Raw genomic sequence first — 20564 nt, 5'->3', positions numbered from 1 at the left:
AGAAAGCTGTCCATTGAACTCAATTTGTCTTGAAGCATTCAGGTTTATGAGATTTTTGGAATCTGAATGCACGTCTAACACTGAACTGAATTTTCACCGGCCATTGAGATTTGATAAATTCCCCATATTTATGACTGAATTATATTCCAAGCACTCAAGAACAACTACAAATCTAGCACTGCATATTTATTGCTTGCTTGATTTTTACAAATTATATTCTCCCCTTCTCGATAAATTCAAAATTCACATTTCAGGAACAGAATTGGGATTTTTCCAGAGTTTGGTCTAAATTTTACAGGATTCCCCCCCCCCCCCCTTGCCAACTTCCCAAACTGAAACCCAACTCGCCATGTGCACTGAAGTAAACAAATCAATCACAGCAATATCAGATTTGGGGTTATAGATTTGAAATATATTTATTTTAAAAAAATTCATTTTCATCTTTACAATAAAAACTTGCATATGAAGGGAAACAATCAAGCCCTGGGGGAGATATCAAGAATTCCAACTACTCATTGGGCTTAGGAGACATATGAAACTTCAAAATGTCACAAAATTAAGCAGATGCAGCGTTAAGAAAGATAGTACAACGACCCTTTCCATTTAGGATTAAGTTGATAATTCTCATATATTGTACAACATACACAACCCACACCCCTGTGTACATACATACAAACACACACATGAAGAACTTACAGGAACACTGGCACAATTTCAAAATTATGATTGGGGGGGAAATCACTGAACTCTTGACAAGTTTGCAACTGATAACATTTTTACAGAGCGTACAGCATATTTTATCTTTTATCGCCAGGTAAACAGGTATAGTTCAGAACAATGTAAACACAGAAGCGGCTGCAGAGTTATGCCACACATATTGTAAAATTCACGATTAGCGTTTGCTTCACTGTTGACAGAAAACGGACTTCTAAGATAGTTATCGGCTGAACTCTTACAGTCCACACAAAGGGCACTGTGCAGGCATTAGTGCTTGGCTCTTGGTGCCCTGCTTGAAATTAAACACACAGAAGCTGTTCAGTGAAGCAGATTGACAGCTCGTCTTCAGAAACTTTCTCTCTGAGGCTCTCCTAGATGCCATTAAGGAACACCTCTGCAGGCTCCTTTGAAAACAGTTATAATCACACTAAATTGAAATAGAAAAAATAGTCTTGTGATCCATGAGTAGAAACAAATTTCTTGAGGGATTGATCCTTTCATTGGATGGCTAAAAACCTAGAAAGTTTGAGATTTTAAGTCCTTTTTAACTCTTCTTTAGGCTTAGATGGTGTACTATAGTAATGGTGGGGTATTTGTTGTATTTATATGCATGTTCAATGTGTTGTACTCTGCTTAGAGAGTGTGTGTAGTATAAAAACCGAATGAATGAATGAATGAATGAATGAATGAATGAATGAATGAATGAATGAATGAATGAATGAATGAATGAACGAACAAACAAACAAACAAACAAACAAACAAACAAACAAACAAACATACAATTTGGGGTATGGAATGTGGAAAGTTCAGAAAAAAACTAGCCAGAATCATCCCAGCCATGTTTCTATTGAAAGAACAGGGACAGACATGAACAGACGACTTGATATTTTTCATTTTCAGTGAACTTGCAATGTCCTTCTTGCCTTGCTAGCAGCCTGCCTTCAAAAACAATGGTCATTGCCTCTAGTCTGTTTCAAAACCAGCTTTCTGCTTCTTCCCCAACCCTACATTTTATGTCATCAAAACCCAGTGAGGCATTCTGGAGGATGCAAAGGTTGAAACAGAATTTACATGGATGTTGAAAATTGTAAGATTAGGAAGGATTAGGCCAAAGAAAGATTACCACAGAAAGACACTAATCACTAACATCGTTCCATGGGTAGCAAGAATTGGTAATTAATGGCTGGATAAATAGGATCATTTGATTGATTGATTGATTGATTGATTGATTGATTGATTGATTGATTGATTGATTGATTGATTGATTGATTGATTGATTGATTGATTGGATTTTTACCCCGCCACTCTACAATATGTCTACTCGGCGCAGCTTACATAGATAAAAACAGAACAATATGTTTGTTTGATTTATAGGCTGCCTTTCTCCCAATAAGTGGACGATGGGGGTTACAATGGCTATACTGTACATTCATCTAATAATCCTATTTACATTCCATTGCTTAATCATAGAAGGTTGCCATAGTCTGACCAGCTCATTGGTCCATTTTGCCCTCTTGCCTGCAGTGGTGCTTTTCATCCTCTAGCAAACTGTGCCCGAGATCCTTCAACTGGAGAGGGCAGTGATTAAATCAACAATATTGGGGACATACAGTATGTGTTTGATGGCTGATTTATGGATCTTCCCATGATGCCCACGAAACAAATAAGCTTGCACTGATGCAAACAGAAACAAAGCTGATGACGGGAGAGGGGCAGAGGTGCCAAAACCTGTAGTTCTGAGGAATGGACAGCACCTTAATCTTGCTACACTTCGCTTCGTGTGAGTTCCATTCTTCTGTATTTTTCAACCTCACATCCCAATGCTAATAACACTTACTGAACACTTATTTTCACTTTGCATACAAACATGAAATGGAGAGAATGGAATTCAGCATGACCTGTCTTAAATAGCTTTCTGTACTTTAATTTGCATCAGTGTCTGATTTAGGGATGCAAAACTGGTGGCTTTCCAGGTATGGTGGTACTGTATGCAAATTCTTTTCAGTCTCAGCCAGCACAATCAAAATCCAGGATCTAGGACCATGTATTTATTGACCAGCCAGATGTTGGAGGTTCAAGGCCTCTTCCACTGCTAAGCTAGCGAGCACAATCCAGCTTTTAACACAACTGAGCACAAAGGGATTTGAAGCCAGACTTTTAAGAGCTGAGCAACCCTTGAGCCAAACCCATAATTTCATTTCTCCCAGTTCCAAATGTTTTCCATTCTAAAATTCTCCTCATTCCAAACATGTTTAAATCCACGTATCGTAGATAATTATACTACATTCTTTAAAAAAACGCAACAACCTTGAAACAGAATTCTCACCTACATTTTTTGCAAAGATTATAGGAACTGTAATTCACCAACATCTGGAAGGCTATCCACTGCTTTAGATGTTCTCCCAGCTAACTGAGAGCCACTTCTTCAGAGAACTTTTGTGGGCAGGCAGTGTTAGTCGACTGCACAGCTCTTTTAGATGACGAAGCATAAAGAGTCACCTGGCACTTTAAAGTTCTATTGAGCCTTTGTGGACTGCCATTCACTTCATCAGATGCAAATGAAGCTGTGCTCCATGCATTTGATGAAGTGTAGTTCATGAAATCCCATTTGAATAGGAAGGAAGGAGAGGGGGGAAACGGGGGGAAACTTTAAAACCATCAAGTGTTATTTTTTTAATGGTTCAGACAGACTCTTGGTTGTTTTCTATGATAACAGCTCCTGAACATCAGGGAGAATGACTCTTTTCACAGAATTTGACATCATACCAGGAAGAAGGAGCCAATTCTGTCGTAAAGAGCTTTGCTGTTGAAAACCTGCCCCCCCCCAATGTGGTTCATTTAATCAAGCAGTTTTCATGAGAAACTACAAAGAGCCCTGCTGGAGCAGATCAAACATTAGCTAGACGAGTGTCCGGCTTTCCACACGATTCAGGTGTTCTCCATGGAGAATTGACTCCTGTGCAGCTGGCAAATCATCTAAAAAGCCTCACTGTCATGGTGACAAGAGAGAAAATCGCATGGAGAGCAGCTTCACACAGACGGGTTGGACAATGAAGGCTACATGCAGCGGCATTCAGATCTTGGTGTAGTATGAACACGAAGTGGGGAAAACTGAATCCATTTCATCTAAACTGAAGGATGTAATTCTAGAAATGTTACGTTGATTCGTTTAAATCCGAGTCTTTCAGTTTAACTGAACTGTAGATCAGCCCAAAACAATTTTTCTGTCTGGGGCAAAAGAGATTCTATGTACAGAGATGTCAGCGCTGGCAGTTCAACCTGAACTTCTGTGCTGACAAGGGGAAAACATCCCCCACACTGAGCCTAATTCGGAGGCTACAAAGCAGGCTGTGTGTAAAACACAGTTTTGTCTCCCAAGGCAAGAGCCTTGTGGCGCAGTGGTTAACCTGTTGTACTGCAGCCAAAACTGTGCTCACGACCTGGGGTTCAATCCCAGGTAGCCGGCTCAAGGTTGACTCACCTTCTATCCTTCCCAGGTCAGTAAAATGAGTACCCAGCTCGCGGGGGGGGGGGGGGGAAGCAATGTGTAGCCTGCACAATTAACTTGTAAACCGCCCAGAGACTGCTTGAAGCCCTATGGGGCGGTATATAAGCAGCATGCTTTGCTTTTTTTTGCTTTGGATGTAGCTAGCGGGCTAAGTAGCGGTTGTGACTGGCCTTGCTTTGGCCACCTGAGGTGACTAACGGCAGAGCTGACTCTGTGTGAAATGGCATTCTTGTACTAAAATTATATGCATGACAGCAGATGGGTGAGAGGAGTTTCATGTAGGGTGGCCAGCATTAATCAGTTCAATTGTTTGATCCATTAGCTGAAGCTTTAGCTGACTAATTGGTAGAGACTGATGAGGAGGATGACGTGTAAGCAGTAGAATAATGACTTAAGGGCACACGTTTTCATCTACTCTTTAAAGCTATTTTTGGTCTGGTGTGAAACTAATGAGGGGAGAAATTGCCTCTTCTTTTAACAATGTGGCAGCTTTTGTGCATCCATGTAAGACTGGCTTGCACTTCCTGCAAGAGCTTGAAAGGGCACCATTACTGAAACTTTCTGTAATATGGACATACATTTATTTATTCTTTTTAGGCCATTTCAAGACTCTTCAGTGATATCCAGTTTGGTTATCCTTAACTTTTTGCAGAATTTTTTTTTTCAGAGATGAGAAATATTCCTTTTTGGGGGGGGGACTACTACAACTATCAGAATTTCACAGGTAGTCATGCTAGTTATGGGATTCTGGAAGTTGTCCAACAATGGGAACATTTTCTATTTCTGCTCTTTAAAATCTAGTATACCACCTAACAGTAGTCTTCAATTTTGCTGTCCTCCTCCACTCTTTATTGCTTTTCCTTCCTCTATTTCTGTTTCTTGTCTAACTGGAATGTCTGTTTTGCCGACAGCTATATAAAAATAATAGTTCAGTCTTATACACAGAAGTATTAGGAACCTAAATTAAGTTTGAGACTGAGCAGGGCTTGTCACGGTTGATACTTCCCAGATCATTTGTACACTGGACTCCATTTTGCAATCCAGAATCCTCATGTTGATTGGTGATTGTGGACACATCTCAAAAATGTGCCTATGTGAAAAGTGCGCACAGAAAAATGTGTACATTTCAAAAGCATCGGAACACTGTTTATATGTGGTTTCATGAATGTGAATGCATTCAGTCCAAGCATACCATTTAAAGCAGGTGCACAAACATGCCCATTTGAGGGGGGAAATGGGAAAAGAAAGACAAATTTAATTCTGTAAAAAAATGAAAACAACTTTGGATCCCCCCCTTCCCCACAATACATCAAAATGGCTGTGTTTGCTTCTTGAAAGGGAAGAGAGTCGATTAAATAATAATGATGGCATTTTATACCCTAGCTTTCCTCAAGGAAATTCATACGTTTTCCACCCTCCTGAGACATAAATTAGGGTAAAAGGTGATGACTGGCTCACAATCACCTGTGGGGCTGTTGGGAGCAGCCACGGAGAGATATGGGGACAATGCATATTGGAGCAGGAGATTTGGTAGTATCCTAATTTAAAAGGCAAATAATAAATTACGGGGGGTTATTTAACTGGTCATCGAAGCAACCAACATGAATTTGACACAACTCTGGGAGGCAGTGGAAGATAGGGGGGCCTGGCGTGCTCTGGTCCATGGGGTCACGAAGAGTCGGACACGACTAAACGACTAAATGATGATTTAACTGGTATGTTGCTACACTCTATATCTGCCTCTTGCTCTCTCTCTCTCTCTCTCTCTCTCTCTCTCTCTCTCACACACACACACACACACACACACACACACACACACACACACACACATATATGGGGGGCATATCCTCTTAGTCTGCAGGCATAGCAATATGGAACACTCTTAAATTCTGAATTCTGTCTAGAATCTTGCCTGTTATTTTGTCTAAGAAGCCCCTGGCCTTGCGGGTCAACCTTCTGACCTGATCAAATTTCATACTGGGGGAGGGGTGGGCCAGATTGCCCATAGGAACATTCTGACTCAATCATGATTATGATTTAATGGGCCTCTCTCACCTTTCAAGAAGCAAGGATCGACATGTTGGTCCATAATAAAAGGCTTTAAAATTCCCTGCAGAGAAATGCCACTATTGGGATTTAATAAAAATTTCACGAATTATTTCATTGAAGCAAAGTATGACAAACACTCCCCCGTTGCCCTGCTGCCCAATTATTGGTATAAAGCTGCATTTCTCCATTTTTGTGGACATTCTTCTAGGCAGCCATCCCATGAATGGCCTGGGAAAATTAGCTGAAAACATCAGTTCAGCATTAATTATGTTCCTTTGAATACACACATCTAATTTAAGGACAAAGAGGAGGTGATTTCCTATAAAAATTGAGTATATTGAATATATGTAATCCTCACTGATGAGGGTGCGTTAGCCTGTTAAATCAGTTGTCTGCCTCTGAAGACAAACTTCTTCAGTGCATCACCGCTGATAATACCAACGTGCGAACAAAATGTCTTGTTTTATGTCTTCTTTTTTAATTAAGGAAAAAATTGTCATGCTCATTCCCTAATATTCTGTTCTCCACTGGAAAGGAGATGATTAGCTACATGAAAACGAATGTTTAACAAGGGCAGCCTCTCTCTCGTTTTCTCCCTTTCTGCAGTTCAGTAAGATAGTTAAAATAAAGTTAGCAAGAAACAATGGACCTGTCTTTAATGCTTGTTCAGGATGCAAGAGAAGGTCTCACATTTCCTTGAGAAGTCTCCTGCTTCCTGACCTTCCATTGCCAGGCAAAGACCTTTCTTTTCATTCAGGCTTTTAAGTGATGCTGGCTAGATAGCTTAGTGAGTTAAATACCTGAGTTCAATCCCACAGTGTACCTCCTGTGTGCAGAGCCAGCCTGTGCAGCCTTGGGCAAGCTGCAAAGTCCCCGGATGCCCCCAGAAGGGAATGGTAAGCTACTTCTCTGCATTTCCTATCTGGAAACCCCTGAAACGTGTCACCATAAGTCAGATTTTACTTGACGGCACATGGTTATTATTATTTAAATGATCTGGATACAAGAGGGCCTTTAGGAATAATCCAGTTGCCAAATTCAGGAATTTTAAAAAAATGTTTTAAAAGTGTTTCAGTGGTGATGTTAATAATGTTATGTGGCTAATTCTTTTAATCTTATATCTTAAATATTACATATGTTAATACTAAAAGATAGATATTAAATATTAATATTGTATCATTTTAATTGTGATGATTGGGCTTTTTAAATTGATTGTGAACCTCCTTGAGTCCATTATGGGGAGAAATATATTTATTTATTTATTTATTTATTTATTTTATTAGATTCATACCCTGCCCATCAAGACAAATAGTCTACTCTGGGCGGCAATATGTAAACAAAACAAAACAAAGCACAAATAAATATTGTCTCTGCAGATGCCTTGGTTCTTCTTGCATTCTTCTTGGAATTTCCAACGTCAACAAACACAACTGAAGCTCAACAGTTATTTTAACAATTCCAGTAAACTCTATAGTCAGCGACCAGGATCCAGTTCAGTAGTTCTATTCCATTTATTGTGTGAATAGTTTGACGTTTGAGAAACATGTGTAAAGATCTATCAAATACTTTCCTCTGCAAGCAGAAGTCCCATAGGTTTGAATGGGCACTGTCCACAATCTGTTCCTGTGCAATGGAGATTAAACAGAACTAACCAGTGCAACAGTCCAATAGCATTCAATAAGCTTCTGGCCATTATAGTTGCATATATTTAATATTAACAGTACTGAAATAGCAACTGAACTCTGCCTCTAGTTCTGAGAAAAGATTTAAAAGATGTAACAATGTTATCAACTATTAATGCAGCTTATTAAAACTCTGTCTTCCATCCTAAAATGGCATTTGCCTGTTATGTGTCTCAAAGCTTTCTTGCATGCCATTCACTGAAATGCTCTGAAATCACAACAACACTGGAAAAATAACAACCTTGCATGCATTAAGACAAGGCTTGACCAAAGATGGTTGTCTTTTGCCATTAATTTGAATGGCAAAGCTTTACATGCCTTTCTCCTATTGATTTGTTGATACCCCCTCCTTTCTTCCTCTCACTAACATCTGAGAAGCAGCAAGCATGCAAGTGCTCCCATAGACTGGAGACTCCATTGTACCTTTCTTTTTCTTTCTGATTGTAACTACTGATAGTAACTGTGAGTAAAGATACTTTTTTCTACTTAAAGATGCTTCTAGGGTGACTTTTATTATGGAAAGAGCTAGAGATTTTGCACTTAAAAGAGGGAAATCTCCCTGCATTTATGTGTTTCTTCTGCATTGTGCTCTCATAACCATGGGAAGAGACAAATTCCTACTAGAATGCATGTTGTCCACCCCAGCTTAGAGAGCGAAGAGATGACTGGATGACACACATCATTTCCTGGTTCAAACCCATGCAGATGCCTCCCCCCATCTACTAGTGAAGTGACTACCTAATTCTGCCTAATGGCAGGGCCAGTACTAAACAAGGAATATTTGATTATGGGATTATTAATATTCCAATATATACAATGGAATATCACAAATATTTATTGGGAAAAGGCTTCATATTAGTAAATAACATATTCACAATTCCCCTCTCCCCCCTCCTCCAGCTGGATGAAGCTGAATGAAAAGAATACCTGAGCTACATCAAGGTGCAAGAGGCGGAGAATTGGATTGTACTTACTTTAATATATGTATGTGTGTAGTGTAGTGTAAAATGGCAATCAAATTTAAGCTACTTTGTTAGTTATAGTAGAACATTCAACTTCTGTCTATGAAAGAAATCACATCTCAGTCCTTTCCCTGATTTCTTTCAGTTTGCCCTCACTTTTTCCTCTATTCCTCACCCTGATTCCAGGAAACACATGACACTGTGTCAATCATGGGGGATTTCTTTGGTATCCTCATTGATCTGCAGAGATTTTTTTTGCTACCAGTAAGAAATGGTGCCAAAAATGATAGCTCCTTTCATGAATGTATCAGCAGAAGCCACTCTACATGGCAAAATTCAATTTTTAAAAAAATGTATATGTAATGGCAATGTTCATAGTGGTTTTATCTGGTTCCCCTTTTCTCATTTTTGCTCAGAACAAACCAACTAAGCAGGGATTTGAACTTCGGTCCCCCAAGAATGACTAATACTCAAAAAATCATTACATACTGGCTCTCCCAGATTAGTGGTTACTGTATAAATAAATATTAGCAGAAAAACAATTAATGTGTTCAATTCACATTATGTGTAAATTAGAGTGTGCAGATGTAGAGAAGCAGAATTTGGCAGCCCTAGTAATTAGACCTGAAATCATACTGGTATATGAGAGATACAATTTTAGCAGGACTTCATGTCTAAGAAATCAGACCTGCAAATGCACCTTGAGCTTAGCTTCTGAAGATCAATAACAAAGCAAAGCAAGCAAATCTGTGTACTCCAGGAGATGCAGAAACCTCTTTCTATAACAATCAGACACTTTCAGTTAAAGAATTCCAGCATTCCAAGCTATCTGGAATGTATAGCATGGACCAGATGTGAAGAGATGAGACATGAATTCTAGATGTTGGAAAGCAGCAATAAGAGCATGACTGCAGTCGCGAATGATATGTTTTTATGCTTTGTATTCATGGTCTAAGAAGATCTTTGATGACACCACACTGCCTACTTATTTTGAATGATAATGCTTTAAATCCAGTTGCTAACCCCAACTAGAGTAGATCCACTGAAACAACTGTTTGATGGTAACACAAAAGTAAACACTGATATCACTTCCACCGATTCAACAATCAACTCTATCTGGGAGTAGCAAATTGGAGAATTATTTCCTTACTCCATCAACTTTGTTTCCTCTCAGCATTTTGGCTACTCCCTTAAGAACAAAATCAATGGGAGTGTCTTCCATTATAATGCACAGTAAGTGGTTCTTTCCTTCACACATTATTTCACACAGACAATGAATGGTTAGTACAGTATAATTAATTACACACTGACCTATTCCATGCTTTCATTAAAAATATTTTTCTCTGGTGTTTTCATATTTCAGTTGGAGATGAGTGGGGATGATGTTAGCCTCTGTGTTTACAGGTTTCTTGAACAGAAATATTGTATATACTGTGGTTGGTGGGTTGGTTTGTTTCACAAAAATTTAGTATTTGGCATATTAAGTCAATTTAAGCATGACTGAATGATACTCAGAGTAGGCCTATCGGGAAAAAATGGGATTTTTTTAGTTAGGCCTAATTTCTCCCATTGGTTTCCACAACTGAACTCTAAGCATGACTTAGTCGAGAACCAATTTACCACACAGTACTTAACTGTATCCTGTTAGTCTTATGACGTATATTTTAAAACAGCATAGAGTTTTGTGGCCCTTTAATAAACAGTAAATTTCATCTGGCATCTGCTTTTCAGTGGACCACAGTCCAGTTCATCAGAATAAGTGGGCTGTAATCCATGAAAATGTATCCCAATTTCATCTTGCAAGTATTAAAGAGTCACAAGACTATGCTGTATTTGCCTCAGCAGACTATTATGGACCCCCTGCCCCCCCCAGAAAATGAATATCTTACATTTATTCATTGTTAAAGACTGGTCAATCACAATGAAGCTCTCAAGCAGAGTTTGCTGCTATTCTATACTTTTATTCCCAGAAGGGACTGCTATTGCAATTTTTAGTTTGTGATTACTTGTATATCACTTTGGGCTTCTTTTAGACAAAAAAATTATAAATACTTGCCTGCCTGCTTGATTAATTAACTAACTAACTAAAAAGTCTCCACTAAACGAAAGTATGTTTTCTATTGACTTTTTAAGATGTTTCAATCATTAAAGCAGAATCACCCACTTTAAATTCCAAGTAATTAAAATGTCAACAAAATTTGGACAATAGATATAGAGCTCCACCCACCCACCCTTTTGGCCAAGGGTATACACTTGGGCTAATTTTTCAGTTTGATGACACATCTTTCCCTCCCTCCTGAAACTAACAAACCTAATGCCACCAATTAGCACACCATCAATATATGTAGTACATTTGCTAATAGAGCACTTTTGTACAATTGTAGCAGGTTTTTGCTGGGACAAAACCACTTTGGTTCTTGTTTGGTAACAAAAGATGATGATGGGAATCCACAGCACAGAGAGAGGGCAATAACTGGCCATCATCACATATGAATTCAGCATAGTGAATGTTCATCAATATGGCGAAAAACACATTTATTTGTTGACAGAATATTTATTAATGGCTTTTTCGAGTAAGACAACTGGATGAATGAAACCTCGCTGGGTTTCAGGAAACACAGAACTGATGAACATCAAGAAAGGATCAGAACAAGTGAAAAAGTATCTCCCCTTTGCCTAACCTTTCTGTCCTCAACATGTTCAAAAGAAAATAACAATATTTAGCATATGCTTGCAAAATCGGTGTCACAAGATTACAACCTAACCTAACACAACTGGGGAAACAGTTCCACTTTGGAGCATATCAGACATGTTAACAGTACTATCAAGTCGTACCAGCTTCACCTTCATCCAAGTGGTAGTTCAGTTTAATGATTGTGCTGATAAAGTCACCAAGTTCTACAAAGTCTGCAGTGACAATGTTGATACCGCCTTCGCCTGGTGTCTGTGTTCGGACCCACTGCATCATAGCAGGGAGGGCTCTGGGGAAAGAAAAAGAGAAGGGTTGCCCATCAATGAAAGCAGAAGATTTTAATATACGATTAAAACTAGTAGATAATTATCTGTTGTTTTATGTGAACCGCCCAGAATAGTGCTGTGTTCTCATGGTGAAGTATATAAGTATCAGAATAAATAAATAATACCAGTAGCAAAGACACATTACCAACTATGACAACAACAAAAACACAACGTTGAAAGCACATTGCAAGGTCATTATTGGAAATATCCCATATACTGATGGTTGGAAGGAAGTCAGGTTTGGAGTTTTCTCTGAGTTGGAAGGGTATCTTTCTAATGGCAGTATAAAATACATTTACCTTTCCTTATCATCTGCAGTTCCTGCCTGCTTCAATATTTGTAACTGGCATTATTAAACATTTTAGTCAGAGAAAATGGAGACCACACTACACCGCAGTTATCCCCATGGTTGAATGCTCTCAAAAAACTAGAGCAAACGCCCTGTCATTAGCAAACACCTTCAGGGGGGTTGTTAAAAAACAAAAACAGAAATGAACGTGAGTTATGTGCAATTTCTAATGTACTGCTTTAGTCTTTCACATCACAGTGACCGAGAACCAAATGGAAAAATTCATAAAAGGAAATGAGGATACAGACCAGGTTCTGCAGAAAGCAGATGAAAACTCCTGTCAGAGGTATCCAGCATACACTGCTTTTCATCTACTGTAATTGCAGGAATAAAGTTCTCTAATAGCGGTTGGTGCAAGACTCACAAAATACTGCACTCAGGTCTACAGGCCAGAAAATGGCAGCAACTACTGTTCTTCTTTCTTAGAGTGTACCGTAAGACTTTTTCCCTCCATGCAACAACTTATGGAGCACTTTGGTTCCTCCGAACTTTAATATCACTGTGGCTACTCTCACTATTAGGCTTGTTAGCGGAGTTGTTTGTTTGGTTGGTTTTTTTAAAACTGTTTTCACCCTTCCACTTTTACCAACAGTCTGTTTCACTGTAATTAACAAAGCACAGTTTTCCATATCCCTTTATCTCTGGGCCAGGAAAAAAAATCCACCTCCCTCATGTCAGCATGCCAAGCTGTACAAAAGGCAATGGGAGCCAAAGGTTTGGGAACAGTTTATTGTCAGGCCATTCTTCAATTTTTCATAACACTCCTTCAACCTGAAATCCTTTCACAGAAAACAAAGAACACCGGCTCATCTAGATCAACACTGAGTATCTCAACGTGTAAGTACCTAGACGGAAAAATAATAATAATCTTGGACCTTCAGAGCTGAAAGGGACCTGACGTATCACCGAATACAGCCCGTCAAGGAAACACAGTGGGGATTTGATCTCCCAACATCTGGCTCTAAACTACTGAGCTATCCAATAGTCCATTACAAAATGATCTGCTGTGAAGTCACACTCAAGAAGTCAGGTTTCCCCGGATGAATTTGCTTTAGGAGATCACACAAGAGCCAGGAGAGAGAGCAGAGAGCTTTGCCTCGCCCCACTTGGTCTCCAGCTACTCTAGTGCACCAGTGCTAGCAGCAAGCCTTGGGTGGGGTAGGGGGAGAGATCTGGAGACAAAGGGTGCTCAGGTGAGGGGAATTGATACCCCCACAAGTGCCCCTTTTCTTCCTTTCACCCCCATCTTAAAAAAGGAAGCTGGAAGAGCCAGCTTTTGATTGCCCAGTCAACCATTAAGCAGCAATGTCTCAAGTAATCACACCTCCTGAGCTAATGTGAATTAGACCTGGGTTATATTAGTGCAGGAAAATCGCCCTAGAGGGAGACCAAAGCTGCAATACAAGGACATCTGCAAGCAGCATCTGAAGGCCTTAGGAATGGACCTCAACAGATGGGAAACCCTGACATCTGAGCGTTCAGCCTGGAGGCAGGCGGTGCATCACGGCCTCTCCCAATTTGAAGAGACACTTGTCCAGCAGGCCGAGGCAAAGAGGCAGTCACAAAAGCAGCAAAATCAGGGAGCTGGACAGGGGACAGATTGGATTTGTCTTCCGTGTAGAAGGGATTGACACTCTCGAATCGGACTCCTCAGCCACACTAGACACTGTTCCAAGTCCTTCATACAGAGCACGTTACCATAGTCTTTTGAGACTGAAGGATGCCTAACCTAAATTCATATTCGTATGCCTGGGGATAAGCATATGAATATCAGCACCATAGGTGTTGTGGAAATCTAGATTTATTTTCCCCTAGAGATATATACTTTTTAATGCACCATTTTGGTACTTCCAATGAACCACAAATTGCACCACAAAGTTCTGAGTAGCAAGACACAGGAAGGGTAACTGCGTTCCAATTCACACCTTATTCCAGATCCAAACCGTTCACCAATCCTATTCTCAAATGACACCTCAGATGGCTCCTTTGTATTTGTAGTGGTGGCTTTCTGCCTCTTTCTCTCCATTCCACCAACTTGAAAGCCTGGTTATGAGTAACAGATGTTTTCCACCACGGGGAGGCATTTGTGTGAGAATGTTACCATCATTAACATTCTACTGCACTGTCAGAACTTGATGACTCATACCCTCAACTCTTCTTGAGGCTTCTGTGGCCCAGGCATGACTCTTCTCCTCCAACCCCCTCGCTAAATGTTAATGTGTTTCGCTTTGCCAGAACTTTACGCACAAGAATTAATCGCTCTGCTTTCCCTCCAGCCTCTTTAAGCCAAACATTACTCAGGTTTATTGTCCTGAAAATAAAAAGGGAAAGTTCTGTTTTTCAGCACTAGGGATATGCGTTGAAGTTTTTGGACTACAAATCTCATAATTCCCCTTTCTTGGAGCACCACTTGCAGGACCCAGAACTTACACACACTTAAATTGTGTTCCTCTGTAGAGAAGGCCCAGCTGGCAGGTTTCATATTTGGATAGACCTAACTTCTTGTTTGAAAAGGAAGTTATCTAACAATCATTGGGGCAGCTTCTCTTTCAAACAGGAAGTGAGGCTTCTGCAAAGAATGAAGCCTGCCAGCTGGGCCTTCTCTCCAGGTGAGCACAACTTGGGTGTTTGTAAGGTCTTAGGTCCTTACAGGTAGGATTCCCAGGAAGGAGAATTATGGGATTTGTAGTTCAAAAAAAATCCAAACTGCACATCCTTATAAACACCTCCACAACTCTGCTGACAACGGCAACTTTGCAGAAGACAGAGAGAAAAGGAGAGAGCTGTAGCAACACAGAACACATATCTAATTTGAGGCAGTTATGTTTTTCAACATATGGCTGTAAGTGACCCTCAGAGCCAAAGCACTACGGGAAGTTTGACATGCAAAATGTCCTGTGTTGAACACAGGTGATTTTCTATCTTGCCCTCTCCCATACTGCCTCAGCTCTGAGAATTCCTCAGATCCAAAATATCCAAAATGGGCCCTTCAGGGGTGGCAGGGGAAGAGGTACAGGGGAGTTATCACCCTTAGCACTTTGTCACCTGAGACAACTGTCTTATTGAGCCTGATGTTTTAAGAGTAGCTGTCAAGCTAAGGCTTCTTTAAATACTGAGGACTAGATAAGTATCATTAGCAAATGCTAGGACTGACTCAGCAGCTATAGAGATGCAAGGTCTTGATCTAACTTGACTTTTGCAAATGGTGCCAGGAGGAACACCACCGTTCAACAACAACCTGTAGGGAAACATTTTTCCTCACTGGGGAAGATCTTGTGCCAGCCCACTGACCATTTAGGGGGCTGCAACCTCTTTCCTTGCCCATGAAATTCAGGAGAGAGAGTGACAACCGAATGCCTCATGAAGCATGAGATTCTGACAAAAAAAACCCCTTCTGAACAGGAGCAAAATAAAAAAGAGAAATGTACAAGCAGGAACTATTTCCTTCGAGAATACAAGGAACTATTTTAATTTGGTGTCATGTCATTTGGAGAAATTGTAATCCTTTGTCAGATGATTTGTCAATCAAAGTTAAATATGTACAGAGTTCTTTTGTATTTATTGGGCAGTGTTAAGTCCATCAGCATCAATTTCAGTAGCAAACTGCCACAAGTTAAGTAGTCAGCCATGGTGCGCCAACATAGGCGACTGGTAGGTAACAGCAAATGCCTACCCCGACCTCTTCACTAGCAGGAATTTCTTGCTGAGATTTATGCCAAAGCCCCTTAGTGCCTTCGTACTCACAGAAAGGATAATGGGAGGCAGAAAGCAAGCTTAATCTGTAGAATGACTGAATCAAAGGCTGTCTGTGTGCTTGTCTTATTTCCCCATATAAGTGCAAGAGCAGTCCTGCCACAAGGCGGGATGACACAGTTGGCTGAGGCAGTGAATTATTTAGTTACTGTTATATTTATACTGCTACAGAGGAGATGTACTGGTGAGATTTTCTGCTCACGTGCCAGAGAAACAGGGCTGGATTTGAGTACTAAGCACCTTGACCTGGATGGGGAGAGAGCACCTTTTGCTGTTCCATCTTAGGGAGGATAATCTCTTGGGATGGCACTGGGTGTGGGTATATGAGAAAGCTGAACATTCAGGGGCAGATCAAAACTTCAAGGGTCTAAGCTGCCATATTTTCTAGACCTGGAAACACATTGGAACTATACATCTGTGTAGAGAAATTATTACCTTCTACATCAAATGCTGATATGTACCAAAAGCGGTATGACACGTGGCTAGTTGCCTAGCTATTGAGGTTTGTTGTGTTTCCTAGACAGCTGGCTGCAAAGGCACATGACTTATGTTACGGTCAGCTACTCTCACACAAGATCAAGAAGGGTCTGACTCTGTGGTGTCTGTTCCTATCTACAAGCTGCACAACATTCCCTGGTGACAAGATAAACTCTCTGTTCAGCCTCCCACAGTCGGGAAGAAAAGACCTGACACCAGCCTGACCTTGCTAGCCTATATCTTGGCTGCATAATGCACTCTTGACACCAGGCATGTTCAGCAATGAACTGTGCCAGCTTTTACTACTAGATGGTGTTTGAGCCATCATGTTAACTGGACCATTTGAATTAGTCTCTGCTGTAGCAGAAATCTCACCAGAAATGTTTCCTGGCTGGCTGATTTCACAATGGGTAGAATGCCAATGGGTGCCCAGGGTCTACATAGTGCAATCAAGGTTGGTGTTTGGCATTTTACCGAACAGTTCTGGCTTCATATCTAGCCACAACAGAAACTGAACACTACGGACTTTAGTATAGACATTTTCTGCAACCTTGCTCGCCAGTCTTTACCTATATTGCTTTCTGAATATCATCCCACCTTAAGAGATGGTAACCAGCACATCGCTCTCCAGATTCAGAGAAGCTGAAAACAGTGTTTGGATGAAGATCACATTTCTCTCCTAATGAACAGGTGTCTGGAATTGTTGTAGCAAAGAACATACTTATACTTAAGATACTCTGATGACTTTGGAGATGATTCTCTGACTTCATTCTGATATTAACCCTTTACTGAGATGTTGTCAGCTATGATGAACTTAGAAAACTTTTGTCAGTTATAAGCAAAATCAGAGATGGTCCTGAACAGCCAGTTCAGCACTTTGGCCTACTTCGTTTGTCATCAAAACAGATGTTTGACAATTTGGTGCCCCTCTCCCTCTGGCAGGTGCACACCTGGAAGTAGTGTCCTAGCTTCCCTTCCCCATATCCTCCAGGCGTTGCCTGGAGGCAGGGTGCTGAACCACCAAATAGCCATTCTGATCTTAAATGAACCAGGACGAACTGCTGAACTGGCCCATCTCTAAACAAAATATAGGCTTCTGTGATTTGCCCCATAAGTCTACCTTCAGGTTGGCTTGTAAGGGAGATCATACAGAGCACCTCCAAGTGATGTCTGTCACCTTTGTGCTGCTCCAGATATTATTTGATTGTATTATATTTTAATTAGGTTTTTTTTACATCCTACCTTTTCCCAAGAAATGGAAATCCAGACAGATTGCAAATTTAAAATAAATACAGCTAAAAACTAGTACAGATAACAGCATTGTAAAATGCAGTTAAACTATATACAATGACAAAGCACCAATACACTTGTAACAGTTTAAAACACATTTAAAAGGAAAAGAAGTAAAAGAAAAAGAAGTGCTGCCTAATATTACTAAAGGTTAAAATCTTATATCTAGTGTCCTAATGGTTCAATGTGGAGCAGAAGGACGTTTGTGTAAGAGTTCCCTCTGTTCTTGCATCTTCCCATGAACACTTTCACAAGTGATCATGCAACCAGTGTGACAACAGGTATGCAGTAGGAAGTCTGCCAGAGTAGGAGGAAATTATGCAGCTGACGTCCAGCTCCATGTTTCAGTGTTAGAATCCTGGTCCATATTCACATTGTCTATAAGAAAGATGGATAGTTAGACTAAGCAGGAAAGATCTGCAACAATTGTTATGTTTTCAACATACATCTAAACCAAAGTTGGTGGAACATGTCACACTTCAGAGGGAAGGATATTCCATACAGCAAGTGCCACAACATTAAAGACCATGTTCTGAACAACTACAGAGCAGTGCTCAGCAGCATGTGGCACCAAGAGGAGGCCTCTTCATATGACCTCAGGGCGGAATGGGTCCATGCCAGGAGTGGGGGAGAAACTTGGTCAATTGCAAAACAAAGTCCTGAGTCTGTGAAGACTGTCAGTCATTCAGGTGAAGTTATCTGGAAGTTGAGTCATGGCAACTAGACCCATGACAATGGGTAGAGAAGAACTGCAGAAGTGGGCTTCTCACTCACCCCCAATCCTTTGTCCATCTAATGATTCTATTCAGACCAGGGGAAAGTGAAACCAAGGTGGAGGCTATATCAGGAGCCTCAGCCTGAAGAAGCTACTTGGATGAGTAGCAAAATGTTTCTACCTAATAAGAAAGAAGTCTAGTAGCCATGACTCAACTTCCAGGTAAGTCCCAAGTTATTTATGACCAATAACGTATTAAAAAGCAACTACCAACACTTCAAACCTGGACAAATATGTAATGTCTGCAATTACATCCTGATGTACTGCCGGTAGACCCCCTCACTCAAAAACGTAGCTGAAGCATTCTGGAGGCAGCAGGTATGATTCTGTTTGCCACTAAGGAGGTGAGAAACACATACAGAATATCTTTATATATTTTGGCCGTCTCAGCCACATGATACATGAGATTCCTTGACTCCTGCCAAGAATGAGACAAAGGGCTAACGTTGCTTCATTGAAAGGCTCATTACCGTATTTTGTGCAGGATGCTTTCCCCATGAGAAGTAAAGCATACACACACACACATTGTGAGTACACTCAAGAGCTGGCTTATTGTATGAAATACAAAAACAAGCCAATCTGAAGAAATACAAGGTCAAGATGTTCCTAAAACGAAGGAGCAGTCCTTCCAGAATTTGTGAAAATATTAGGATTTGCTGGCGGAAAGGGAAGGAAAGAAACTGTCCTTGCCATGGCAATGGCCTGTTCAAGAGCAGCAAGAAATCTCAGCCAGTCCTCACAGGAGTGGAGACAAATGTGCTGATTCCTTATTCTTAACTACAAAGATAAGACCCAACATTTACTTCTACATCTTATCGATGCCCAGTTGTGTGTTAACCTCACTGAATAACACGGGATTCCTTAAAATTCAAAATCTGTCAAAAAAAGCTGTTTGTTGTTACAGAATTCCAAGTACTGACTCCTGTTGCAGTGCATGTCCCCGGTAGATTTCCCCCAAAATGTCCAGACCACAATCGACCTGTCTTCACTTATGATGCCTGTCAAGAACATGGTTGGAGGTGATTCAATTCCAGGCAGTTTTGACAGGTCTGATCTCCACAGAGCATATGTTAAGTCAAACTGCATCCAGCACATGGCACTTCCTTTGCAATGGAAACCACAGTCGAATGTATACGTCCCTGCACGGTTGGACACATTCCCCTTGATGGAATATTCAGTGAATAAGCAAGGCGAGTAGTCCAAGTGACATGGTTAACCATGCAACTGTGAAATGGAGCACTGATGTGAGAACGCAGGAAACTGAAACTAGCTGGCTCAGGGACTGATGCATCCATGTCAATGAGCAATGGAGAGATGCATAAAGAAACAGCAGGGAACAAATGATGAGGTAAGTGCCATGAATTGGAGAGATGGGGAGCAAAGCTCGGGTATATTTAATTCAATGACAATGGCTCAGTGAAAAGCATAAAATGACTCAAAGCTTTGCTTAATTGCTTTAAAACTGGTTCTGAAAATTGAATTCTGTGTCCTTCTGATTAAAACAGCCCTTGTCATGGGCTGAGAAGACATTTTGTTCAGTTTTTATTGCCAGTTTGCCTAATTCAATTTCACACTTCCTGCACCAATACATGAACTGAAATACACGTCTGCTTCGACCTTTGCACTTTTCTGGATTTTGTGATCCCGATCAAATAATGCACACCAAAATTCGTACGCTATGGAAATGTTCATCTAAGAATACATAAGTTATTAAAAACAGCATGTAAATGCACACTATACAAGGGGAGAATGCTGACAAAATGTGCACATTTGGAAGAGCGCATACAAAAAAAATGAGCATGGAGGAATTCAGGTTAAAATGGGCACAGAATCTGCCTGATGAAGTAGTATGGCAGCCCATAGTCTGAATAAGGCAGATGTTTCTTAGTAGTAAAAAGTCAATTTCTGTTTCCTACATCATGGAACCTATTTCATTTGAATTCATCCTCACAAGTTGAAAGCTGTTATACTGCATGTGAGGAAA

General features: G+C 40.4%; 1 protein-coding gene across 1 annotated transcript in view; it reads right to left on the bottom strand.

Moving 5' to 3' along the window:
* Positions 1 to 390: 390 nt before the first annotated feature.
* The window catches only part of PLCXD3 (phosphatidylinositol specific phospholipase C X domain containing 3), a 98512-nt gene continuing 78338 nt past the window's right edge, over positions 391 to 20564 (bottom strand). Inside the window, exon 3 of the mRNA XM_072992795.2 lies at positions 391 to 11899. Coding sequence (XP_072848896.1) covers positions 11743 to 11899 — 157 coding nt within the window. The 3' untranslated portion in view covers positions 391 to 11742. The remainder of the gene's footprint in view (positions 11900 to 20564) is intronic.

The sequence above is a fragment of the Pogona vitticeps genome, chromosome 2 (assembly GCF_051106095.1).
Source record: "Pogona vitticeps strain Pit_001003342236 chromosome 2, PviZW2.1, whole genome shotgun sequence".
NCBI classification, from domain to species: Eukaryota; Metazoa; Chordata; class Lepidosauria; order Squamata; family Agamidae; genus Pogona; species Pogona vitticeps.
This window is presented reverse-complemented; position numbering and strand designations above follow the sequence as displayed.